Raw genomic sequence first — 27,216 nt, 5'->3', positions numbered from 1 at the left:
TGATAAATAATAATACAACAATGAACTCTGTTTCACATACTAACAACTATAAACCTACATTTGCCCTGCCCTGTATTTTGTTTTAAAGATTTTATTTTCAGAGAGGGGAAAGGCGGAAGAAGGAGAGGGGAAGAAACATCAGTGTGTGGTTGCCTCTTGCACTCCCCCTACTGGGAACCTGGCCTACAACCCAGGCATGTGTCCTAGACTGGGAATCGAACCCAGGATCCTTTGGTTCTCAGGCCATTGCTCAGTCCATTACTGAGCCACACCAGCCAGGGCCTCACCCTGTAGTTTTGTTGCCACTGAAGTTGACCTCAATAAGAAAGAAAAGGAAATAATTATTCATCAGTTTCACAGAGAAAAAGTAGAATTATCATTTTATTTAACTCGTCCCTCAGGAGGAACTGGTTATTAGTGTCCTTCACAGAAAAGGGGGCATTGTTGTTTAATTTTTGTTCTTTCCTTACCTTCTGCAAAAGCAGGGGCATTGCTTTTTAGGTAGCTAAAAATTGAAAAGACCCGATGTAGACTTGCTAAGTTCAAATTTTACATCTTTACTTATATAGACAAATTGGAGTTCTCTGTAGTGGTATAGTGTTGGAATTTAATTTGAAGTTGGCTAGCTTTTCCCTTTTAATGCTCCAGTATTTTCTTTTCTTGTATTCTCATCTTTTCAGAAGTTTACAGGAAGGTAATGGTTGCTGGTATGTATTTGGTCCCTAGGCAGAATGATGGTTAATTCTTGCTACTTGATTGTAGCAGAAAAGTACTATCGTGTCATTACACATATCCATCACAGACCAACCACAAAAGCACTTAGTGAAACACACCATTGGCACTTGAAAAAACAAATAAAAATTGGGAACTAAATACAATTTCAGAAAGTTCTGAAATGACAAAGAATGAGGAAAAGAGAGAAACATCAATGTGGGCTTTTCTGATCTAAGGGCAGAGATTCCTCTGTTTTGGAACATTTGTTCTGCAGCAGAACAAATGTTCCAAAACATCATAAGCCTAAAACTTGGTACTAAACTTTTTTTAAAAACTTTTAGAAAGTTTTGGTACTAAACTTAAAAAAAAGGTGGTGCTAAAAACAAGATAGAGCAAAGACAGGAAGCATGCAAGAAAAATGAAGAAATGGAAGAATCAAAGTAAATAAGAGGATCTCTCGACAGGAAGGTGCAAGTACAATTGAAGGCTTGAGTACCATACTAAAAAGACGGGTATAAGGGAAATTTTACCTACTGAATGTGAAGACCACTAGCCCTTTCTTTCATCTCAGCTCCCATAGTGCTATCAGCCAGGCTGATTTCCTGCACACAGCAGATTGAATATGTTTTCTTTGGGAAATCTGAAATCTTTTTCCCTTAGCCAAAGGGAAAAGTCGTAAGTATACTTACAATCAGGTACTCTAGTGAAACCACTCAGTTCAGTAGCCCTATATTGATGTACACAGTAGATAAACCCTACCCACCTACCTGCTCAGAATTTCTGAACATCTTTTTAGTGCTCTCTCTTAAATACCAGCTGAAAGTATCACAGGAAATCTGAGGAGAGCTAAGGTTGAATAAAACTGCTTGGTAGAAATAGAAAAATTGCAGAAATAAGTAAACCTTTAAAAAATCTATTATTTCCTCAGAAAGCTAAAAGAAAATAATAAAATTCCAGGATGCTTATAAGGAGAAAAAATAGAATAAAATTTAACAGAAAAAATGAAAGACATAATAAAAGGGTTAGGGGAAAAGGTTTGGGAAAATATAAAGCAGGGCAAAAAAGAAAAGATAACCAGTCCAGGAGGTCAAACAGCCCAACATTTGAAGCAAATGACAAAGAAAACCTAAGGAGAGGATATCAAATAATTCAAGATTTTCCAAACTGAAAGTCATGAATTTTAGACTAAAAGACTCACTGAGTGTCCAATGTAATGACAGAGACACACCTACATTTATTTTACATTACTGCGAACTACACTGGAGACAAAGTACCTATCAATAGCATCATTGGCAATGAAAAGCAGTTACAGTAAGGCTGTGACATGCTTGAGCAAAAACGATTTCCAACTAGAATTCTACACCCATCAGTCATCAGTTAAAGGTAATGTAAACTAAAGATGTAAACTAGATTTTTTAGTCTCTCATCACAGAATCTCTAAAACAAAGGAATACCCAAGAAATAAGACAACATAGAATTCGGGAAACAGATGAAAAGACCTCACCAAGATGATGGTGAATGAAATCTCAGGATGACAGCTAGGCACCAGCCATAGAGAGCTATCGATCCAAATTGGGCTACATTAGAAAGCTCCAGAACACTTTCCAATAAAATGAGTTTGGTAGAATGCCTGATGTGTTTTAATGTGTTGACAGAGCAGAGTTTGTGATATGTAATCAGTGATAGGTACATAGAAAACTAAGCACAAGAAAACAGTAAATTTTAAATTCCAATGAAAATAAAAAATATACAAGGAAGGAAAAGTAATTATACACTGTATTGTTCAAAAACTAATAGACTTTATGTACTCATAATTGTGTAAACATGAACATTGATTTAACTGAAATTATGATATAATTTATTTTCTTAATTTTATTTTTCAGTTACAGTTTACATTCAATATTTTGTATTAGTTTCAGGTGTACAGCATAGTGGTTAGTCAGTCATATACTATATAAAGCGGTTCCCCCAGTATTTCAAGTTCCAACCTGGCATCATGCATACTCAATATAATATTACTGACTGTATTACCTATGCTGTACTTTACAACACCGTAACTATTGTGCAACTAATATTTGATGTTTGGTGACATGGAAAGTATGTGGGAGTACAAGCAATGAAAGAGCCAAGTTTCTATTTCCATCCATACAAGAAAGTTAATGGATAACTATATCTGAAAAACCACAGAAAAGTAAATAGAGATAAGCATCAAAAGAAATCTGAAAGACTTAAAAGTTGTATTGGGGGGAGGGAACATGGTAAGTAAGCAGAGAAATACAGTGTTTTTGTTAATTCTTATAAAACTGGCACTTTAAACAATAGAATTACATCAATAAATTATTTGGGCAAAGCATGAAACAGTAAAATTTTTGAGGCTTTGCAGGCCATGCAGTCTTATAGCAATTATTCACCTCTGCAGTTAGAAGCTGTAGATGATACATAAACAAACGAGTGTGACTGTATTTCAGTAAAACGTTACTTGTAGACTGAATTTTGAATTTTATATAATTTTCATATGTACAAAAGTTTCCTTTTAAACTTTGTAACCATATAAAATGTATAAAAAATAACCAAAACATTCTTAACTCACACCTATTCAAAAATAGGCAGTGAGCTGGATTTTCCAGGTCTCTCCTTAAGCCAGCAATTTTCAACTGGTGTAACAGAGCAAGCACACTGGTGTGCCACAGGAACTTTTAAAACATGCAATACCTGAATTTAGTCAGGGGTGCTGACCTCTTTTCCCTTAGATTGTCAAATAAAAAAAAATGACAGCAGCCAGCACAATAGCTTTTCTCAATTGAAAAATATTACATTTTATATAATTATAATTTCAATATTATATTGAAAATATAATCTGATTTTTTGGTGTGCCACAGAATTTTAGTAGTAAGTTTATGTGTGCCATGAGATGAAAAGTGTTGAAAACCTCTGCCTTAAACAGTATGAACCTGTAATTTCAATGGAGATAAAAGTTACAAAGAATGGAGAAAAATTAAAAAATTGGGCAGAATAATTTCAAATTTGTCTTTAAATCTTGCCTCTTAACAAGATTTCCTGTTTTACTAGAAGTTCATTCTAAAGGACATGAGGAAGAACATCATTTATAAAGCTTTTACTTCTAGATTGTCTCTTTGATCTTTACACCCATGCAGGCTAAGAGAATTGGAGTTGCTGTTTTCTGTGCTATGGATATGAGTGACTTGCCCCAAATCATACACTTACAGTGAACTGCAGTTGAAAATAGAACCCAATGCTTATTTTCTATTTTTTCTTCTCTATTGCTTACTGTACAAATAATACATGAATGTATCCTCTTAAAATATTAAAACACTATAGAATAATGTAATTAAAAAGTCATTGTTCTCTCTCACCCCTATCACAGTCCCAGCTGTTTCCTTGTACACACTCACTTAACAACCATTGCAGTACTGTTGCTTCTATATGTTGTAGGAAGAAAATAGTTCTATTAGGGAAGAAAAATCACAGATCTTTTTTGTTTTTCAGACTCTTAAATTCCTAGCAAAATGCCGTAAGAAAAAGAAACTACATGCTCCTTGGCAAGGACTCAGAGAACTCACTGATGCATGTAGGATTGAACTGAAGCAGCAAGTGGATGACTATGTCAGAAAACATCCAGTATGTATCCAGCCTTCTATGTTGTATCAGTGGTACATTAATTTATTTTACCATATTTTTTGTTATAAAGTAAATCTTATTTGTTTGTTTGTTTTTAGGAAGAGGGGGAGGGAAGGAGACAGAGAGGGAGAGAAACATCTTTGTGTGAGAAACAGTTGCCTGTCACATGCTCCCAACCAGGAACCTGGGCTGCAACCCAGGCACGTGCCCTGACTGGGAAATGAACTGGTGACCTTTTGGTTCACAGACCAGCACTCAATCCACTGAGCCGCACCAGCCAGGACTCATTGTTACATTACTTTAGTACATGATATTCACCAACAGAGTGTTTCAGGTGAATAAGTACATATACTGTTGGTATAAGGTAATACACTTGCTTTACCATAGAGTTAGTGGATTTGGAGTCTTCAATATCATTTCATAGGACCTAGAGGTGTACTCAGTAGTACAGGAGGAGACTTTGCTTCAAGTCAGTTAAGTTCCACACTGCATCAGCAAGACTATCCTTACATCCTCACCAACATGTTATTTTTACATCCTAATAAGTGAAATGATGTAATGTGGAAATTTACATTTCCCTAATAATTAGTGATTTTGAGCATCTTTTCATGTGTTTATTGGCCATTTTTGTCCATTTTGTTTAGAAAGATCTTTTCAGGTTCTTTACCAATTTTTTGAAAAGATTTTATTTATTTATTTGTTTATTTATTTTTAGAGAGAAGGGAAGGGAGGGAGAGAGAGAGAGAAACATCAGTGTGTGGTTGCCCCTCATGTGGCCCCCACTAGGGACTTGGCCCGCAACCCAGGCATGTGCCCTGACTGGGAATCAAACCAGCAACCCTCTGGTTTGCAGGCCACCTCTCAATCCACTGAACCACACCAGCCAGAGCCTTTGTTGATTTTTTAAATCAGGTTATTGTTGTTGAGTTTTAGGAGTTTTTTATATATTTTGGATATTCCTTATCAGACATAGGATTTGCAGATATTGATATTTTGTTTCATTATTTGGACATACTTTTTAGTCTGTTGATAGAGTCCTTTGATGTAGAAAAATTTTTCATTTTGGTGAAGTCTAGTTTGTCAGTTTTTTTCTTTTGTAGCCTGTGCCTTCAGTGTCATATCCAAGAAATCATTGCAAAGTCCAATGTCATGAAGTTTTTCCTCCATCTTTTCTGAGAGTTTTATAGTTTTAGGTTTTATGTTTAGGTCTCCAGTAGCCTTTTTCTCTTTAATGCACTTTGTGATTCTGATGCATATTCCTGTTTAAAAAGCAGTGCTGCTTTATTCGTAATCTAGTACAGCTGTTTAAAATTCCATGGCTGAAAAGTAAGATGTTCGCTGGAACAGAGCTGCTTATAAGATCCAGGGATTGGAACTTTAGTGGTAGCAGAATCTTTATCAGCTTTGTAACGATTATTTCAATCTTTTCGAAACTAATTAAGTTCCTTTTAAATTAGCTGACTAGCCAAAAGAACATGGTCCTTTGGCTGATTTTGTCCCTCATGCTATGAGATCAGAAGCAGTCATAACATTATGGATTAAATAAGTTTGGAAATAAGGTTAGTAAAATAGTCTTATCAGAAGATAGTCTTACCAGGTGCAGTCCAGAACAGGAGGGTTTGTCTTATTACTTCTCTTCCAGGCCAGTCACTTTGCCAAACCATTTGTAATTTTCATTGTTTCTTAATCTTACCTCTCCCCCCCATTAAACCACACTGTGAGGAAGTGACACATGAGAGCGGGCATACCAAAAACAAACTTCTCTACCTGCATTTTCATCTAAAACAGCTTTTAAGTCTGCTTAAATGCTTGCACAAGGTAGAAGGTAGACATCAGTCATACCATTCAGTTGATAAGAGACAGTTAAGCATTCTGTAACCTCTGCTGAGTGGTTGGGTGAAACATACTTTGGTGCATTTGCCCTTCCTGTGACAATTTTTCCTGTCTTCTGTTCCCAGGGCTCTCAGATGTCAGATGTGGCCAGCAGGGAGCTCCATTCCCAAGCACAAGAACGACTGCAACACTACTTCATGGGCAGAGCCCTAGAAGATAGAGCCCAGCTGCACAGGGAGGCTCTGAAGGCACAGATCAGCACCAACATTGAACAGTTAATAAGTATGTGCTCATTCTATTTGTCTTTCCTAAAAGGAACCTATACATGGTTTCATGACATCCAAAATCTTTAGAAGGGAAACACCAAAAGTGGTCTTTCAGTCCATCTCCTGTCTTCAAAAATTTCTACTTCTAGATCATACCAGCACCCAATGTTCTCAAATGATGCAGATCCCATAACCTCCTCCTTTTTTAAATTAAGTATATTTTACTCTTTATGCTATTACAGGTTGTCCCATTTTTCTCCTTTGTCCCCCTCTGCCCAGAACTCCCATTCCCTCCATCCCCACCCCTTTTTTAATGTCTGTGGGTTGTTCATGTGAGTTCTTTGGCTTCTCCATTTCCTGTAATTTTTTAACCTTCCCCTCTCTATTTTATACCTACCAATTATGCTTATTCTCTGTACCTTTCCCCCCATTCTCCCCTTAATCTCCTCTACTGGTAACCCTCCATGTGATCTACATTTCTACTATTCTGTTGCTGTTCTAGTTCTTTGCTTAGTTCATTTTTGTTTTTTTAGATTCTTTCATTGATATTTGTGAGTTTGTTTTCATTTTACTGCTTTAGTTTTGATCATCTTCTTTTTCTTAAATAAGTCCCTTTAATATTTCATATAATAAGGGCTTGGTGATGATGAACTCTGTTAACTTGACCTTATCTGGGAAGCACTTTATCTGCCCTTCCATTGTAAATGATAGCTTTGCTGGATAGAGTAATCTTGAATATACATCCTTGCTTTTCATGACTTGGAATACTTCTTTCCAGCTCCTTCTTGTCTGTAAGGTTTCTTTTGAGAAATCAGCTGATAGCCTTATGGGAACTTCTTTGTAGGTAACTGTTTCCTTTTCTCTTGCTGCTTTTAAGATTCTTTCCTTGCCTTGGCTGGTGTGGTTCAGTGGATTGAGCGCCAGCCTGTGAACAAAAGGGTTGCTGGTACCATCCCCAGTCAGGGCACATGCCTGGGTTGCTGACCAGGTCCTCAGTAGGGGTATGCGAGAGGCAACCACACATTGATGTTTTTCTCCCTTTCTCCTTGGCTTTCCCTCTCTCTAAAAATAAATAAATAAAATCTTTTTAAAAAAAAGATTCTGCCCTGGCTGGTGTAGCTCAGTGGATTGAGCACGGGCCTGTGAACCGTACAATCGTGGTTTGATTCCCAGTCAGGGCACGTGCTTAGATTGCAGGCCAGTTCCCAGCAGGGGACTCATGAGAGGCAACCATACATTGATATTTCTCTCCTTCCCTTCCTCTCTAAAGATAAATAAATAAAAAAATAAAAAATAAAAAGATTCTTTCCTTATTTTTAACCTTTGGCATTTTAATTATGATTTGTCTTGGTGTGGCCCTCTTTGGGATTCTCTGAGCTTCCTGGACTTGTATGTTGATTTCCTTCACCAAATTGGGAAAGTTTCTTTTCATTATTTTTTTCAAATAAGTTTTCACTTTCTTGCTCTAACTCTTTTCATTCTGACACCCCTATGAGTCAGATGTTGGTATGTTTGGAGATATCCCAGAGGTTCCTGAGCCAATCCTCATTTTTTAAAAAAATTCTTGTTCATTCTTTTCTGTTTGGTCATTGTTTCTTTCTTCCGGTCCACTCCCTTGGTTTGAGTCTTAGTTTCCTTTCCATCACTATTGCTTTCCTGTACATTTCGCTTCATTTCACTTAGTTTAGCCTTCATTTGTTCCTTTAATTTTGTAAGTAAAATCAACCAGTTCTGTGAGCATCCTAGTCACCAGTGTTTTGAACTATGCATCTGAAAGTTTTGCTATATCTTTGTCACTTAGAAGTATTGGCTCTGGAGCTTTGAGCTGTTCTTCTTGAACCATAATGTTTTAGTCTGTTTGCACTTGTTATGTATGAGGGGCAGAGCCTTAGGTGTTCACCAGGGCAGGGTGACCCAGTTGCTGGGTTGTGATGCTGTATGTGGTGGTGGGGTCAAAGAGGGGCAATAGCATTTGTTCTGCTCTCACTCAGATTTCAGTCCCCTCTGCTGTTTCCTGCAAGTGAACTGGGCCCCCCCCTGGTGCTGGTTCCTGGGTGTTTGCACCCTCCAGGACCCTGTGGGTCTCTTCAACGAACTCTTTGAGCCTAGGAGCCTCTCCTGGAACCCCGACCCAAAAGTTTTTCCAATTGGTGCTTTTTGGCTTTAATTCCCAGTGCTGGAGCCCTGGGTTGCGCGGTCTGTCTCGCTGCTTGCTCCTCTGCCTGATTTATCTGCGCACAAATGTGTGACCTCAGTCAGCCAGCTGCCTCATGCCCTCACTGGGTTCGCCTGTTGCCACCTCACACCTGGGATCCGCCAACCGCTGCCTGTGCGCCTGGGTCCACCGGCCACCTTTTCCTGCTCGACTCCTCTCTGCCAGCTGCTGACTCCACCCCTCTTACCAGTCTGGCTGAATGGTTCTTGTCGGACTTCTGTACAGTTCAATTTTCTGTGTTTTGGTTGCTTTTTTGTTACTAAAACTTTATTGTCTTTACACTTGGTTATGCGAGGAAGCACAGTGTTTCCACCTACACCTCCATTTTGGCCAGAAGTTGAAAATGGCTTAAGTCCTTGGTTGTTGGACTTGTATATAGTTTGATTTTTCTGGCAGTTATGATTGTTTCTTGTTTTTAAATTGGTTGTTATCCTTCTTATGGCTGTGCAAGGAGGCCAAGTAAGTCTGCCTGTGACTCTCCCTTAGCCAGAAGTCCCGTAACCTCCTTCTTAACTACTTCCTTAGCTTTGCTATCATTCATGTGTATCAACTCAAAGTTATTAACTTTAGGACTATTGAGACCTACTAGCCAGATTCTGTTATGTAGTCTCACAAGCTGTTGATCATATTTTAGAAGTAGATGGTAACAGTGGTTACAGTGCCATGTTATAATTCTCAATGAACGGCTTGCACAAAAATTAATTTGTGTTATCCTTACTAGTATATTTAATGAGATATCCCATCCATGAAGCCTCAGTGTTTCAGTCAGCCTCTGAAACACTTGAGCTATATATGGAGCAGAGAAAGCCAGGGTCATCTGTTTAATGCTATTACTTGCAAAGTTTGTATTTTTGAATGGATATGTGGACATAACTGAGCCTCTCCTCCACTGAATGGAGTTCTGCTATTATTTTTTGAATTCCTGATTCCTGCTTTTAAATAAACCTACATCTTGTTTTGTTCTTTTAAACACAAAGTGAAGTAGAGGGTGCAGTTGCTATCAGCCACAGCTGTAACTTGGGAATAGTCACATGCCATCATCTAGACATGTCCCTCCCTACCTTTGCAGAATTTCACCTCAGTAGTTTTCTTTTGTTCTGTCACTGTTTGCAGCATTCATTCAACAAATGTGTTTTTTTATTTTTTATTTAATGATTTTTCAAATATAGTTTTCTGTCTATTTCTCTCATCCCAGCCCACCCCGCCCCATGCTCCTCACCTCCCTCCCATTTCCCCCCCCCCTTAATTATTGTTCCTGTGTCCTTTATATTTGTTCCTCTAAATCCCTTTCCTTTTTTCCTCTTAAATTCCCTCCCCTCTCCCCTCTGGTTGCTGTCCCCCTGTTCTCTATTTCAGTGTCTTTGTTTTTATTTTGCTTGCTTGCTTGTTTTGTTGTTTAGCTTCCTGTTAAAGGTGAGATCATATGGTATTTGTCTTTCAACACCTGGCTTGTTTCACTCAGCATAATGCTTTCCAGTTCCATCCATGCTGTTGCAAATGGTAGGAGCTCCTTCTTTCTCTCTGCTGCATAGAATTCCATTCTGTATATGTACCACAATTTTTTGATTCATTCATTTACTGACGGGCACCTAGGTTGCTTCCAACTCTTGGCTATTGTAAATTGTACTGCTATGAACATTGTGGTGCATAGGTTCTTTGAAATTGATGTTTTAGAATTCTTAGGATATAATCCTAGCAGTGGAATTGCTGGGTCAAAAGGCAGGTTGATTTTTATTTTTCTGTCACCTCGGTAGTTTTCAAGTTTCTACTTATTTGTACAGAATCCTTCCATTCACCTGTTTATTTTCTATTTACCACAGAGGCACCAAATCTGAAGGAGGCAGAATGGAAAGAACCTGAGCTCTTCCTGAGTAGATCCAGACCTGTGGCGGCCAAGGCCAAGCAGGATCATCTTACTACTCTGAAGCATATACAAGCACCCTGGTGGAAAAAGCTTGGGGAAGAAGCAGGAGATGAGATTGATGTCCCAAAGGATGAACTTAGTGTAGAGTTAGGAACTTTATTCATTGGTGGCACCAAACCTCCTTAAGGAGTTATCCTGAGGAATTATTCAAGTCCTGTATTTCAGGAGATTATATTGGTTCTGCCTCTGGCATGCTAGTAGACTAGACCTATCCTAACTTATGGTTTTTCAGAGGTTCTTCAAACAGGATTTATAAGAAGCAAGCAAAGAATTATCTTCTACCTCTATCTCAAGTTTAAATTTTTTTCCACCTCTCCATTCCTGGCCACACACACAGATTGGTGTAGCTTTTATTGTGGAACTAAACTCAGAATGTTATTCTGCTGCTTTTATAAAATGTGATATTTCTCTTTTTGTTTCTGCTGTTTTCCAATTACAGGTGTTCTCAAAATAAAATTTTCAACAGTTCTGAAAAACTCGTCAGGATTATTTGAACTTTCCACATTCATTATTAGAATTCCTATTTTTCTGTTAATATAAGAAAGTATGTTCCTTTAAAGGTGAGGAAAAGAAATGGTCAACTGAAGGACATTTTACTATTTTCTACAAAACAGTGTTTGAACTAAATTTCTATCTTGTTATTTCTAGAAGGAACTACATTTAAAAATCCTAGGATTCAGTGCAAGATTTTTCCAGATAAAATTCCATTCTTTCTATGAGAACTCTGTATCCCACTATTTCCCTTTTTGTCTTGTTTCCTAGGAATCTTAGAGCTAAATATAATGCTTAATTTCTGTTATGATCCGAGGTACATATATGATTATTTGGTTCTAACCTAATAATTCCTGATGTCCCTATTTACCTTTATAATTTTGTTTCAATAGTATAAGCCACCATGATTTGTGTTTGTAACTATAGAATTTAAGTTAAAATCAATTAACAAATCATGGACTCCATAAAAGGAACCTGGAGTATGTGCTTTGTATAAATGAATTTTGTATAAATGATGAAAATACCAGTATTTATGCATCGGAAGACCAACTAGTGTAATGTCTGTTCCACTAAAGTTGACATTAGTAAAATTTTAGAAAAAATCCTAATACAATTTTTATTACTAATTCAAAAAGAAGTGTCTAAAATTCACCTGTAAGAATAAGCAAATGAGAGTTCTGGTTTCACTTGGAATGAAGAAAACTATATGAGGATGTTCCTCCCACCATAACAGAAGAAATGCCAAGAAGTACTTTTTTAAGCCTATCAGATCTCTGAAGACTCAAAACAACCCAGTAAATTGAGGTAGTACTCAACATCTGTGAAATGAACTATTTCATCTCTAGTAGAGCATAGAAGACAAAGGCAGTGGGATAAGAAACTAAGTTTTAGCAACTTACTTAAAGGCCAAGTGTGGGGTAGCATGTTAGTTTATAGTATACAAGTTTCAGACGGGAGATATTTGTATTTCTATCAAATACAAGAAACTTTGGAAGCAGGAGGCCTAAAGACATGCCTTTAGGGGTGCAGGCAACATGAAGTGGTAGGCTGCTACTAACTGGGTGACATGCCCAAAGCATATCACCCACTTTAACAAACCCTTGCCTTAAAAAGCCTTCAAGCTGCAAGAACAGAAGAGCAAGTCCTCTTACCCACAAGGCTCAGACAAAATTTTACTGCATGTAAGGAAGGAATAGGAACATAATCTGTCTGTCCCTGGGAGCAGGGTAGGAAACACTAGACCCTAGCACAAGCAGAGAACCAGCATTGCTGAGAGAGTGATAGACAAAACCCTCCACTCCTGGAAGGGCCCAGAAGTCTTGGACCTAGAAACCCTATACCAATACAAACTACAGGTCTGCAAATTCTGGGGAGGAAACTTGCCTGCTAAAAGCCAACCACAGATTTAAGGAAATTTGACTGCCAGGGAGTAGAAAAGTAAACCCTGAGGAAGCCCCTCCCTGACCCCCAAAAGAAAAGACCTGGCCTAAAATATAGGCTGGATCAGGAAAACAGACCACCCATGTTGTCCCCAAGACTTTCAGCACCAAGTAATAAACAATAGCAGTTTACTTCTGGGGTAGGGAAAAATACATAGAGAGAGACCCCCCTCTGTGGCAAAAGCATACAGGGGCGGCTAATAGTGGAAGGTGGAGCAGGACTGCTGAGAACAGCTTTCTAGACCAGCTTCCTCTAAGCACATGGTAACTGCAGCTAAAAAATAATTTGAAGCCTGTTGTTCCTTGAAGATAAAAAGAAGCCAAACCCAGCTAAACTGACTAGTTTAACTCAACTCCCCTGCAATACCAAAATACAATCTTTTAACGTAAAACAATGCTATCGTATTTTCTGACTTTTAATGCTGCTATAGTCGATATACTAATATAACAATAAGTCTGGAACTTCTGACAAAGATGGAGGTGTAGGTAGATACACTTTACCTTCTTGCACAACCCAAAGAAGGACAACAAATTTAAAATTTAAAAATAACCAGAACTGCCAGAAAATTGGACTGTATGGAAGACTGACAACCAAGGACTTAAAGAAGAAACATCCATCCAGACTGGTAGGAGAGGTGAAGATGGGCAGCCAGGGTGGAGAGGACTCACAAGGTAAGGCAGTGGTGGGAGGACCAAGGCAAGCGAGGTGGCATCTGGCTGAGTAGGTGGTCCCACATTTGCATGCAGATAAAATGGGAGAAACAACTGGGGAGAGGCAGATTGCACAAACCGGGGTTCCAGTGTGGGGAGATAAAGCCTCAAAAACTCTTGACTGAAAAAATCTGTGGGGGTTGAGGCAGCAGGAGAAACTCCCAGCCTAGGAGGAGGGAGTGTTTGAGAGACCTACATGGTCCTAAAACATACACAAAACCACCCATGTAGGAATCAGCACCAGAAGGGCTCGATTTCCTTGTGGGTAGTGGAGGAAGTGACTGAAAGTGGGCCAACAGCTGGGCAAGCCACATTGTCGTCTCTCGGCCCCCTCCCCCACATGTGGCATCAAGACGCAGCAACCTGGGTTGTTCTACCCTGGTGAACACCTAAGGCTCTGCCCCTTACTATGTAACAGGTGCGTTGAGACAAAAAAAAAAAAAGGCCCTAATGCAAGAACAGATCAAAGCTCCAGAAACAATACAGATAAGTGATGAAGAGATAGCCAACCTATTAGATGCAGTGCTCAAAACAATGGTAATCATGATGTTCACAAAAATGTTTGAGTGAGGTTGCAAAATAGAGGGAAAAGTGAAGACTATGAAAAGTGAAATAAAGGAAAATGTACAGGGAACCAACAAGAAAGGGAAGGAAACGGGGACTCAAATCAATAATTTGGAACAAAAGGAAGAAATAAACATTCAACAAAAACAGAATGAAGAAAGAATTCAAAACAATGAAAGGGTTAGGGACCTCTGGGACAATTTTAAACATTTCTGTATCTGAATCATAAGGGTGCCAGAAGAAGAAGGTGAAGAGCAAGAAATGGAAAACTTATCTGGACAAGTAATGAAGAACTTCCCCAATCTGGCAAAGGAAATAGATTTCCAGGAAGTTCAGGAAGCTCAGAGTCCCAAAGAAGGTGGACCCAAAGAGGAACACACCAAAGCACATTATAATTACATTACCCAAGATTAAATATAAGGGGAGAATCTTAAAAGCAGCTAGAGAGGAGACAGTTACCTACAAAAGAGTTCCTGTAAGACTATATCAGCTGATTTTTTTCAATAGAATCCTTGCAGGCAAAAAGGGGTTGGAAAGAAGCGTTCAGGGTCATAAAAGGCAGGGGCTTAAATCCAAGATTTTTCTATCCAGCAAAACTATCATTTAGAATGGAAGGGCAGATAAAGTGCTTCCTAGATAAGGTTAAGTTAAAGGAGTTCATCACCAAGCCTTTATTATATAAAATGTTAAAGGGACTTACTTAAGAAAAAGAATATGAATTGTAAAATGACAACAAACAAAACTATCAACAATGAACCTAATGAAAAACAAACTAAGCAAACAACTAGAACAGAAACAGAATCACAGAAATGGAGATCACATGGAGGGTTATCAGTAGGAAAGGCGAGGGAGGAGAATGGGGGGAAAGGTATGGGGAATAAGAAGCATAGATGGTAGGTACAAAATAGACAGTGGGGAGGTTAAGAATAGTATAAGAAATGGAGAAGCCAAAGAACTTATATGTATGACCCATGGACATGAACTAAGGTGGGAGAATGCTGTTGGCAGGGACGGTGCAGGACTGAGGGGAGTAAAGGGGGAGAAATATGAGAAAACTATAATAGTATAATCAATAAAGTATACTTAAAAATAAATATAATAAAAAGGAGAATCATAGTCGGTATGTATGGAATTAAAACCGCAATGAGATATCACTTCACACCTCTCAGAATGGCTATCATTAATCACCAAAAATACACATACTTCTGATCTAAGATAATTATTTCAGCATTAACCTTTAATAGTTGGTCCAGTACCTAGTCTACTTGAAACTCTAAGGATATGGTATTCATAGACCCTTCATCAAATCATCCCACCTTACTCCAGGAACCTACTACTACTGCTACTGCTGCTGCTGCTGCTGCTGCTGCTGCTGCTGCTGCTGCTGCTGCTACTAATAAGTAAAATTTATTGTGTGATGTGTGCCCATCTCTGATAACTATTTTATTGTTATTATCTCATTTAATTCTTACAACAACCCTATAGTAGGAGCATTTATAATTTCTAGTTTTCAAATGTAAAAACTGATGATGACTAAAACATTGACTAACTTCCCCACGTTTAAGTACAAGTCTACAAAACCCCACTTATTCGTTTTAGTTAATCAATAGTTCACTCAGTAACTCTTTTTATACTTGGGCTTTATGTAGGTATTTAATTGGCTACATGAAAATGGCCCATTTCCTTTATGGAAGCCCTACTGAGTGCTGAGGTGATGCCAAATATATATATATATACCTCCACTATGCATCTTATACACTTAATAACTGTAAAATGACTAAGTTTTCAATATTTGACCAAGAGATGTTCAACTATGATACAGCTATTCATTCAATGATTGCCTAGAAGCATATATATATATTTTTATTGATTATGCTATTACAGTTGTCCCATTTTCCCCCCTGCACACACCCTCCCACCCACATTCCCCCCTTTAGTTCATATCTGTGGGTCATACATGTAAGTTCTTTGGCTTCTACATTTCCTATACTATTTTTACCCTCCTCCTGCCTATTTTCTACCTACCATTCATGCTACTTATTCTCTGTACCTTTTCCCCCTCTCGCCCCCTCCCACTCCCCTGTTGATAATCCTCCAGGTGATCTCCATTTCTGTTGTTTGGTTTCTGTTCTACTTGTTTGATTAGTTTGCTTTGTTTGTTTTAGGCGTGGTTGTTAATAACCGAGTTTGCTTTCATTTTACTGAACATATTTTTATCTTTTCTTTCTTAAATAAATTTCTTTAACATTTCATATAATAAGGGCTTGGTGATGACGAACTCCTTTAATTTGACCTTATCTGGGAAGCACTTTATCTGCCCTTCCATTCTAAATGATAGCTTTGCTGGGTAGAGTCATCTTGGATATAGGTCCTTGCCTTTCATGACTTGGAATACTTCTTTCCAGCCCCTTCTTGCCTGCAAGGTTTCTTTTGAGAAATCAGCTGATAGCCTGCCTTATGGGAACTCCTTTGTAGGTAACTGTCTCCTCTCTTCCTGCTTCTAAGATTCTCTCATTTTTTATCTTGGCTAATATAATGATGATGTGCCTTGGTGTTTTCCTCCTTGGGTCCAACTTCTTTGGGACTCTCTGAGCCCCCTGGACTTCCTGGAACTGTGTTTCCTTGGCCAGATTGGGGAAGTTAAGGTTTTTTTTTTAATATTTAATTTATTTTTTTAGATTTATCTTTAGATGGGAAGGGAAGGAGAGAGGGAGAGAAATATCAATGCATGGTTGCCTCTTGTGTGTCCCATGCTGGGAACTGGCCTGCAACCCAGGCATGTGCCCTGACTGGGAATCGAACCACAATCATTTCGTTCACAGGCCCATGCTCAATACACTGAGCTACACCAGCCAGGGCAGTTTTCAATTTCTTCCTCTTCCTCTTCTTTTTCTGGTACGCCTATAATTCAGATGTTGGAATGTATAAATATGTCCTGGGGGTTCCTAAGCCTCTCCTCATTTGAATTCTTGTTCCTTCATTCTTTTCTGGTTGAATGTTTCTTTCTTCCTTCTGATCCACTTCACTGATTTGACTATCAGTTTCCTTCCTATCACTATTGGTTCCCTGTACATTTTCCTTTATTTCACTTAGCATAACCTTTTCATCTAATTTGTGACCAAATTCAACCAATTCTGTGAGCATCCTATTGCCAGTATTTTCAACTGTGCACTAATAGGTTGGCTATCTTATTATCACTTAGTTGTATTTTTTCTGGAGCTTTGATCTGTTCTTTCATTTGGGCCTTTTTTTTTTTTTTTTGTCTCCTTGCTCAGGTTATGTAGGAAGGGGTGGAGCTTTATCTGTTCAGCAGAGCGGGGCAACACTTGTTGCTGTGTTGCGAGGCCATGTGTAGGGAGGGGTCTGAGAGGGAACATTGGCGCTTCCTCTGCTTTCTGCTGGATTTCAGTCACTTCTCCTGCTACCCACAAGCAAAGTAGGACTTTCTGGTGCTGATTCCCGCATGGGTGGGCTTCTGTATCTTCTAGTACTTTGTGGGTCACTCCAATGAATTCGCCTGTGAGGCTGGGAGTTTCTTCCACTGCCGCCTCAACTCCCACAGGTGTTTTCATTCAGAGGTTTGTGTCTTTATTTCCTCAGGCTGGAACCCTGGGTTGTGGGTCTATCTCGCTCCCCAATTGTTCCTCCTGGTTTATCTGTGCACAGATATGGGACTGCCTGCTTCACCCGTCTGCCAGGTGCAGCTGCTGCTTTGTCAGTCTGCCAGGTCAGCCATGACCTCCCCAGTCCTCTAGCTACTGCCTTGCTGTGAGTCCTGCCTGGCTGTCCATCTCTGGCCCTCCTATCAGTCTGGATGAATGTTTCTTCTTTAACTCCTTGGTTGTCAGATTTCCATACAGTTGTAGTTTCTGTCAGTTCTGGTTGGTTTTTGTTTCTAAATTGTTGTTGTCCTTCTTTTGGTTGTGAGAGGAGGAACAGTGTGCCTACCTATGCCTCCATCTTGGCTGGAAGTCACCTAGAAGCATTTATAATGTAAGAGATGATGTGCTACCACTGACTACTGTTGCTCAGTTGGTTGGGCATCATCCTGCAAAGTGAAACCTCGACAGTTCAATTCCAGCTCAGGTATGTGTCTGGGTTGTGGGTTTGGGGCACAATGAAGAGGCAATTAGTCAATGCTTGTCATATTGATGATTCTTTTTGGGGGGGGTGGAGGTTGAAACTCGATTTTTTTCTTTTTAATGTATTTTATTGATTATGGCATTACAATTGTCCCATTTTCCCCCTTCATTCCCCTCCACCCTGCACACCCCCGCCCCCACCATCTCTTCTTTAGTTTATGTACATGTGTCACAAGTTCTTTAGATTCTATATTTCCCAAACTATTCTTGCCCTCCCCCTATCTATTTTCTACCTACCATCTATGCTACTTATTCTCTGTACCTTCTCCCCCCTTCTCCTCCTCCCACTCCCCTGTTGCTAACCCTCCATGTGATCTCCATTTCTATGGTTTCATCCTGATCTAGCTGTCCTCTTAGTTTCCTTTTCTTTTTTTTTTAGGTGTGGTTGTTAATAACTGTGAGTTTGCTGTCCTTTCACTGTTCATATTTTTTATCTTCTTTTTCTTAGGTCCCTTTAACATTTCATATAATAAAGGCTTGGTGATGATGAACTCCTTGAACTTGACCTTATCCGAGAAGCACTTTATCTGCCCTTCCATTCTAAATGAAAGTTTTGCTGGATAGAGCAATCTTGGTTGTAGGTCTTTGGATTTCATGACTTGGAATACTTCTTTGCAGCCCCTTTTTGCCTGTGAGGTCTTTTTTGAGAGATGCAGCAGATACTCTTTGCTACTGAACCTTACATTCCAACAGAAAAGATACATATTAACCAAGTATGTGATTTAAAGTGTCATGACTATTTTGCAGGGAGTGATGTATATATAAGTTTCACTAACTTGGTCCGGGAGATGGATGGACAGAACCTCTCAAGGAAGTGAATCAAAGAATAAATGACCAGTCGAAGGAGTATTCAGAGGGAATGAAAGATATCTATTTAATCAATTAATACTGAAGAGGTACTTTAGTGCCCTGGATTTCATGCAGTATAATCAGGAGTAAAATGGTCATAAGTATAATCAGTAGCATAGAAAGATTAATAAAATCAAAAAGTAGTAAATGTGGGTTGCCCATACTGGCTCTATGCAATTCCAATATGACATACAGAAGAGAAAACATGAGGCAACATCCTAGCTGCCCTTTTCTAGAATGTGCAGCTTTCATCACCACACAGGTGTAAAGAGGAATTTATATTATAATGGAAAAGACAGCCCCAGGGAATAGGCTAAACACTTGTACCTGCACAGCACTCCTATAAGGTATCTTATTACTGGGTATATAAATTATGTAGCTAAATCATTTATATTAATCAGTCTGCATTTCTTGGCCATCAACCTAATTAAAGTGTGTGTGGGGAAAGTGAAAGAGAAGGCTGCTAATCCTGGGAGAAGGTTGATAAATTTCAGGGCTGAGAGGGAGGAGGCAGGAGACAGAGGGTAGTGTTGCATTTACAGTACATCAGAAATCAGGAGGGGGGCTGCTAACTGCTGCTGATTATACAAAAGCCATTAATAACTTGGTTTTGAGTCTAGGTTGAATACACCTTCCTAAATAGCATGCTTAGTATTCAAGTAGTAAATGAAGACGATATCTTGTTAAAAACTGAAAAAAAAATCAAGGTGTTTATTGAGCAGAGCATACCTAGGTCACACAGACAATTAGGAAGTTCATAGACTTTCTCGCAGTATGTGTCTTGTATGAAAATCGTCAAATTTACTGGTTATATTAACAATGGTAGGGTGACTTTGTTAATCTTGGTTATTCTTTTGCTAGGAATATTACTGAGGGTAGACTTTAGTGATATAGTCCTTGAAAGTTCCTATGAGTAGATCAGAGATGTCAGTTTGATATATAACTTGAGTTCTAGTGTTCTCATTGTGCCAGTATATTAACACATTGAGTACAGCTGCATCCTTAGGAACTTTTATAGTACAATACTTGGAAGTTATCCAGAAGAGGGGCCTGCCACATACTCCGAGGAACATAAGAACATTCTTCAAATTGACGGGCTAGAGAAGTCCCCATCAAAAAGCTTACTTAGGAGCCTGGGACTTATTTTTAGCTGCTAGATAAAAATTTAGCCATGCCAGTGTGAGGCACATAGTCTGTACTTAGAAGTGTTTGTTGAGTGAACACTGAATAAGCTTTTTGGTTATACCTCTTAGAAATTTTTTTCTCTTTGGTTTAAGATTCTTCATGCCCTTGTCTTTAGGTGCCTTAGGATGAGAGAAAGTCATAATTGCTCCCCCTGTGACTTCCTCATATACTGCAAATGCTCAGTAATGATTCATATCAAAATAGTATCTGAATTATTGTGGCATAAATGCTGCTTCTCTTCTACAGAACACTGTGGCTTCATCTCCTATGGAGAACAAGCCCATTTGCCTGAGCCATTCCCACCCTTTGCTTACAATGGCTTCCAAGGTTTTCTGCCTGGCTCCACATGCTCCATGAAGTACCCAAAGCCTGCTGATTCAGTGGGGAAGACTTGAAGTTAAAAGAGGCCTCAATTAATTTTCCTGGAGGTTAACCTATTTCAGGCCTTTGAGTCAAAAAAACTCTAGTCTTTCTAGCCTCCGAAAACTCAGTGGAAGTTTCTAAGTGTTCTCTTTTTTAGCTATAACAGCAGCAGCTGCCAACCAGACCATGGCTGGGAGACAACCCTTATCAACTCCCATGCAAGGATGCCTGGCCTTCATAGTGCTCCTGTTCTCCCATGTGCCAGGAAAAACTGCTACTTCTTAAGGATGCTTAGCAAGAACTGAAAGACAGAGAATGGGGCCTTAATATCAGAGTAGGAGCAGAAACCAACAAGCTTCTGCATCCCTCAGGCATCTCTAATGCCTCTGAGAAGACTGCTTATTCTATACTTATAGCCCTCCCGAGATCCGACCTATCACCCAACCTCCCCATCCCAAAGCTTATCCAACAGGAGGCAAGGAGATACTGCAGACATAATAGACCACTAAATCTTAATTTCTTCCAAATTTGTCCTCAAAGACGGATCATATACAGAGACCTAGGGAGACCAGAAGCCTGAAGATGGGCACAAAAATACACATTAAGGATTGCTGTACGTGGTAAGTTTTAAGGACTGTGAGAGGATGAAACAAAAGTCATCAGGCCTGGTCTTAGTTTTTGTAAAGCCAGCTCAGTCCCTCCACGAGTCTAGTGTCTAATCAGGAGTGTTAATGTTCCTAGGAGAAAAGTCAAGAGAACAGAAATCCCAATTCCTGTAGGAGGTCTCCTGTGACATCTATTTCTAGGAGTCAATCGATATGAAAGAATGACTACCAACTGTTACATGGAGACAAATAGTCTGAAATCTACCCCATGTCATATTGGCCTCCTAGGACATCAGAAGAGAGCCCAAACAATTCAGAACAGCAGTCCCTTTGGCCACAGCACAGGTATGAATGACACAAATTCCCATCTACTACAGGAATTCTGTAGGAGGGCCCCACTTGAGAAATGAGCAACAAAATATGAACAGTTATCTCTGCACTTCCAGAAGAAACACTCATGGCTCACTACCTATCAGGGCTAGGGATTTCAGAAGAATAATCTTTTCTTAGGCTTTGAGTATGGGGTGTTTGGTACACTTTGGATTCTTCTGGGATTTTTGCTGATAGAGGGGAATATAACTGATAAGAAGCCAGAGCTCTGCAGAGCAAATATACACAAACATTTTCATACAAAATACAAATCTCAAAATTTAGATTTTTCTTTATGGCTAGAGAAACCTTGATTAATAAGGATTATACTTAATGCCTATTTAAATATAACACAGAGAGCAGCTACCTAAGAGGTTTGCATATCATCAGGGAGCATTTTCAGCTGTTGATGCAGTCAGCTGGGTGCCTCAGCCCTAAGCAGCTGCAGTTCCTATTCAGCAACATTCCCTTTGTTTATTGACCTCAACTAGAAGCTCTTGGAGAGCCTGGAGAAGACGTTCCAAGTCCTGGCTCGTGTCAGGCTCTGGCAGGGCTGCCCTGTACATTCCAAGTTTTGATTATAAGAGGATGAAACAAAAGTCATCAGGCCTGGTCTGTTTTTCTAAAATTGCAGCCCCCTGCATGCACTGTACCCGCTTCTCTGCTAATTTTATTTCCTAAGCATTTTGCCATCTGCTGTATTATATTATTTATCTTCATTTTCTCCTTACTAGATTGAGTTCCAAAAAACCAGGAATTTTTTCCTCTTTTGATCTCAGCTCTATCTTCAGTTCCAAGAATAGTATACAGTAATTGCAGGGGACTGAAATTTTAGATGGGCAGCTTGCAAAAGCCTTACTGAGCATGAAGGTAAGGATGCTATAGTGGGTTGAGTGCCTGGCACACAGTAAGCCGTAATAAATTCAAGCTAATATTCTTACTGTCGGGGTAGTGCCTGAAATCACAGGAGTTGGCTACTTTCCCCCCTTTCCTTTAGAGGGGCCTAAGTAGAGCATGCATGATTTCAGTGACTCCTTACTGGAGCTCCTCACTTGCTCTGATTCCAGGACTGAGTCTTCAAATCTCACCTTCAGCACACCTCGAGTGCTGCTTTTTTTGTTTTGTTTTCAAATTAAACTCGTATTTAGAGGTAACTGTGGGTTCACCTGCAGTTGTAAAGGCGCAATAGAGAGATCTGTGTACCATTTACTGTTTTCCCCAATGGTAACATGTCAAAACAGTGCATATGACGACCAGGATATTGAAACTGATGCAACTGTCTCATTCAAATGTCCTGGTTTTTCTTGTACTTGTGTGACTGTGCGTGTATTTAGTTCTATTTTTACTACATTTGTGGGTTCATATATCCTCCACCAGTTAAGATGCAGAAACAGCTCTATCATCGTAAAAATTCTTCATGTGGCCTTTATAAACCCATTCAGCATTCTCTCTCGCCCACCCTGAAATCTAGAATCCTAGATTCTCTATGCTTTTGTCATTTCAAGAAAGTATTTTCCTAGTATACACTATTCTCTCATCCTTAGAAACATCTCTGATCCTCTTTCATACAAACACCAGGTTCTAGTTCAAGTTTCATCATTAAATCGTCATTTGTCTGTGGGAGAGGCCCTTTGGTCTGGTTCTCATTTTTCATGAGTAAAATGAAAAGGTAGTATTAGACGACTCACTTTCCAGCTCTAATATTTTATGACTCTAACAGCATAATCTACAACTCCACTCTTCCCACAGCTTTTTTCAACAAGCCCAATGGCCAAGCGGTAAGCGGGTTAATCGCGCGGCCTAGTACACAGAAGAATTCGAAGAATTCGGGCGACCCACCTGACACTGAAAACACCTGACCTTTACCAAACTGCTACTCCCCGCCCCACTCCGGAATTTCCGGCTTGATCCCGGATCCTCTTCCGGAACACTAGCTCGAGGGTCAGAGTCCGCTCCTCCACCATTCTTTAGAGCCCATTGGCTGTTTCTTTGAGGAAGCGGAGCATTTGCTGAAGTTGATTGGTTTCGGGCTTTGTTGGTGAGTTGGTTATGAACAAGGCGTGCCTGGTATCCCTGGCAACGCTTTGTCAATAGTCCTGATTGGCCAGTGTGCTAATCCCGTCTTCCTTCCCAACTGCGAGTGGTTGAGTCCTTCAGCGGGCACAGCGGTGGTAGGCGGTGTGTTCGGGATTCCCAGGCTGACGTGGCTTAAATTTGGGAGGGGGGCAGCTGGAGCCATTGGCGTCAGTCTCTTTCAGGTGAGTGGGGGACGCTCCCCAACTCCTCCCCTCCGTTGTCTTTTAACGGTAACCCCAGCTACAGGGCCTGTGGAGCTGCCGAAGCAGCCACAGGCGGATCCCCTCCCCGCCTGGCCTCTTTGACTCAGTCCGAGATCTGGCCGTTCACTCGCCTCCCTTCACCTATCAGGCCAAGTTCTAGTCGCCCACACGCCTGCTGGCCTGGCCCGAGGGCTTCAGGGTTGCCCAGCACGTCCTCGACGTGTGTGCAATTCCCCCTCTCCTCCAGGACCTTTCTCAGCTGGGAGCGACTGAGAAAACCGCTCGGGTCAGTCTTCCCTGCGTGGCCTTGCTCCCCGAATGGCCTGTTGAGGCCGGCCTAGGTATGCAGCGGCTGATGTCGGAGAGAACCTTCCGGCTCTGGGCTCAAGCTCTAAACAAACAGAGTCTCGAAGGGGAGGCAGGACCCAAACAAATCAAAGTTCTTAAGGGCGGAGATCACGGAAACGTTGGAGAGATTAACATAAACGAGGGCCTGTGAGATAATTCTGACTAGGAGTTGCTGGAGAGATTTGGAGAGAGGGATGATTATTGCAATTCCACCAAGCCTAAAACCCCAGGAATCAGAGGTGAGCCGGCTGTTACAGTGAAAGGGACTCCTGGAGAGTACTGGAGGTACTGCAGACAAAAAAAAAAAACTTGATTGGTAATGTGGAGGATGTTTATTCTGCACAACGTGAGCGGTGGTAGTGTGAGGGGGCGGGGGGGGGGGGGGGGATGAGCCCCTTGACAAGTGAGGAATATCTTTGCTTTATTTAAAGAGCTCCAATTGGTCTGTGTGGAATGAAACAGGTATCTAACATTACTAGATAAATGCTTTCACTTTTGAAAATGGTTGCACACTCTCAGAGCTTTCAAAGAATCTTACAGTCTGCAAGACGGCAGTGGAGAAGTCTGTACAGAGAAGCTGAAGGCCTTTCCCAAAGCATGAAGTAAATTAAATTTGGATGGTTTGATGATTGTGAATGGGCAAAACCAGGAAGTGCTCTTTTGGAAAATGGCAGGGTTTGGTCATGGAATACATATAGGAGAAGGTTGAGAACTAAAAAAATTACAGGCATTGTACACTGTTTCACAGCTTTGACTCTTCATCCCTGGGCTATGGAATGAATGACCATTAAATGCTTTTCTCTTTGCTGCATTAAATTTGTATGTCTATGTCATTAGTTTCCAACCATTTTTTTATTGCAGCCTTTATCAGTAAAACATTTAAAATAAGCATTCTCAAAATACTGTGTCTTTCATTATAGGTAATGGATAAATGGCACTGTAAATATACAATATGCAAAAGCATACTTTTTAAAGGATGAAAAACAACTCTTACTCCCTGGGATGCTTCCAAACTAATTTGGAGTCCATATGAAAGTGTTTCCTTACTTTTCAAGAAAGCTGTCTGCATCTTTAAGGACTTCCAGACTGAAGGGGTTTCTTTTTAAAAATATGTTTTGAGGCCCTCCATTGTTCTGGGATGCAGATTCTCCTAAAAATATTCATCTGTTAGAGACAATTATTTTTTCCTTCTGCTTGATTCTTAAATGCCCCTCTCCTCCTTTGCATTAATGGATTAATTAGAAGGATGTAGGTTTTACTTTTTATTAAAAATAAACCATTCATACACTTCTTAGGTTAACTCCTAGTAGGAATAAATTATTTGGGAACTGACCACTGATCATTAACATACCACTTTATTGTTAGGAGCTGCTATCTAAGTGGAGTTTAGGTTCTGTAGTGCTCTATTTTTAACAGGCCATTTTAAATTTAGCAGTATATGCTTTTGGTAAAATGAAATTTAATACAAAAGTATAATAAAAAACCAAAAGTCTGTCTACTCCTTTCCCCATTTCCCGTCTTCTAGAAGTAAGCACTGTATATAATTTTTTTCCTAAGAAATATTCTGATCATATTCAAGTACACAAACATATATATTTCCCCCTTTTTTATTTTCACAAGTGGAATCACAAAACACATGCTATTTTACACCTTTCTATGCCACTCAATACTATATGTCAGATATTCTTCCATATCCATAAGTATAAGACTACATCATTTTTTAAGAAGGCTAGATAGCATTCCCTTGTAGAAATATCAAAATGTATTTAACCTGCACTCTATTAATGGACATTTAGATTGTTTCCAGTTATTGGCTACCACAAACCCTGCTTTAGTGACTATCCATGTACATAACGAGGTCTATCCACAAAAATTCCAGCCAGCCATTGTAAAGATAACAAGAATGGTTTGTGCCACATTGATGTAACCTGGCAGCCAAGGAGAGAGGACTGAAATGTGCATGTGTAAACAATGGTAGCAGCTTCACTGTCCTAGTCAGTGGGGGTGCTATACACCATTGAGTGAGCATGTGCACTGTGTGGCCATTGTATTCAAAATGACTGAGTGAGTAGAGCAACAAATCTACATCACCTTTTGCATTTAAGCTTGAATATTCCTCTGCGGAAACTATTTGGAGGATTCAGAAGGCTGCGGCTATGGGCAACTGGTGATTGGCAGCTTTATCATAGCAACGCACCTGCTCATGTATCACATCCTGTGCAGAGATTTTTGGTGAAACATCAAGTCAACCAGGTGACTCAACAGTCCCCCTACAGCCCAGATTTGGTGCCCTGTGACTTCTGACTTTTCCCAAAACTAAAATCACCTTTGAAAGGGAAGAGATTTCAGACCATTGATGAGATGCAGGAAAATACAACAGGGCAGCTGATGCCGATTGGGACAACTGTGTGAGGTCCCCAGGTGCCTGCTTTGAAGGGGACTGAGGCGTCATTGTCCTATGTACAATGTTTCTTGTATCTTCTATCTTCAATAAATGTCTCTGTTTTTCATATTGCATGGCTGGATACCTTCTGGACATACTTCGTATATCCTAGGGCCTTGTGTGAATCTGTCTGTGATATAAGCAATATATAATTCTTTGGAGCTATACTATTCTGAATCCTTTCATTTTAGTTGATGTAGCCTTCAAAAAAAAGTGCTTATGGAACTGTAAGTGTCCTCATGCCTCCAACCCTATTTTCAGCCTCAGTGACAAATGTTGGGTGATGGGGTTGCTCAGAAAACAGTAACTTTTGTGTATGTCCACCAGCCAAGAAGCTTTGTTGAGTTCTGTGACTAGGCAAATTATTTGACCTTGCCATATTTTAGTTTACTCATCTTTATACTGGGTATGTAGATAGTACCTCCTCCTTGGGGTTGTTTTTAATAATAAAATGAGTAAAATGATGACAAATAAGTTATACATAAAGCAACTGGAGCAGTACTTATACATAGTATGGTGTATATAATTATAGCTACCATGTACTCTAAATTTATTTAACGAAAGTAGTAGGTTTTTGTGTCATGAAAAATCAGTTTTTATTTTCTAATTATAAAGCTACAATTTGCATATGATTTTTCCAGCTTTATAGCAAACTGGTTGAGAATCACTTTGAGAATTAAGGAATACTGAGGCTCAACCAAATAACCATTAAATAAGTTTGAAGAGAGACCTAGAAGTCTCAGTGTTTTCTGTGTTGTTTCTGGGGGGAAATACGATTTAAATTCCTAAGCAAGTGGATGTACACACAGGCACGTGCTATTTTTAGTTATTTTCTT

General features: G+C 39.7%; 2 protein-coding genes across 7 annotated transcripts in view; both read left to right on the top strand.

The window, feature by feature from the left end:
* IQCB1 (IQ motif containing B1) overlaps window positions 1-11,001 on the top strand; it is a 56,999-nt gene extending 45,998 nt beyond the window's left edge. For all 3 annotated transcript variants that reach the window (XM_037142275.2, XM_037142273.2, XM_053663174.1), the window contains 3 exons: window positions 4,222-4,353; window positions 6,312-6,468; window positions 10,488-11,001. In XM_037142275.2, the coding sequence (XP_036998170.2) occupies window positions 4,222-4,353; window positions 6,312-6,468; window positions 10,488-10,717 (519 nt within the window). In that variant the 3' untranslated portion in view covers window positions 10,718-11,001. The remainder of the gene's footprint in view (window positions 1-4,221; window positions 4,354-6,311; window positions 6,469-10,487) is intronic.
* Window positions 11,002-23,441: 12,440 nt separating this feature from the next.
* GOLGB1 (golgin B1) overlaps window positions 23,442-27,216 on the top strand; it is a 92,150-nt gene continuing 88,375 nt past the window's right edge. For 3 of the 4 annotated variants that reach the window (XM_037142279.2, XM_037142278.2, XM_037142276.2), the window contains exon 1: window positions 23,442-23,568. The gene's annotated coding sequence lies outside the window, so the exon portion shown is untranslated. Of the gene's footprint in view, window positions 23,569-23,636; window positions 24,177-27,216 lie in introns of those variants that run through there. The other variant, XM_037142277.2, reaches the window with a different exon arrangement.

Source organism: Artibeus jamaicensis, unplaced genomic scaffold (genome assembly GCF_021234435.1).
Source record: "Artibeus jamaicensis isolate MK-2021 breed Jamaican fruit bat unplaced genomic scaffold, CSHL_Jam_final contig_3126, whole genome shotgun sequence".
Taxonomy (NCBI): Eukaryota; Metazoa; Chordata; class Mammalia; order Chiroptera; family Phyllostomidae; genus Artibeus; species Artibeus jamaicensis.
The sequence above is the reverse complement of the archived record's forward strand: the minus strand, read 5'-3'. Positions and strand labels throughout refer to the sequence as shown.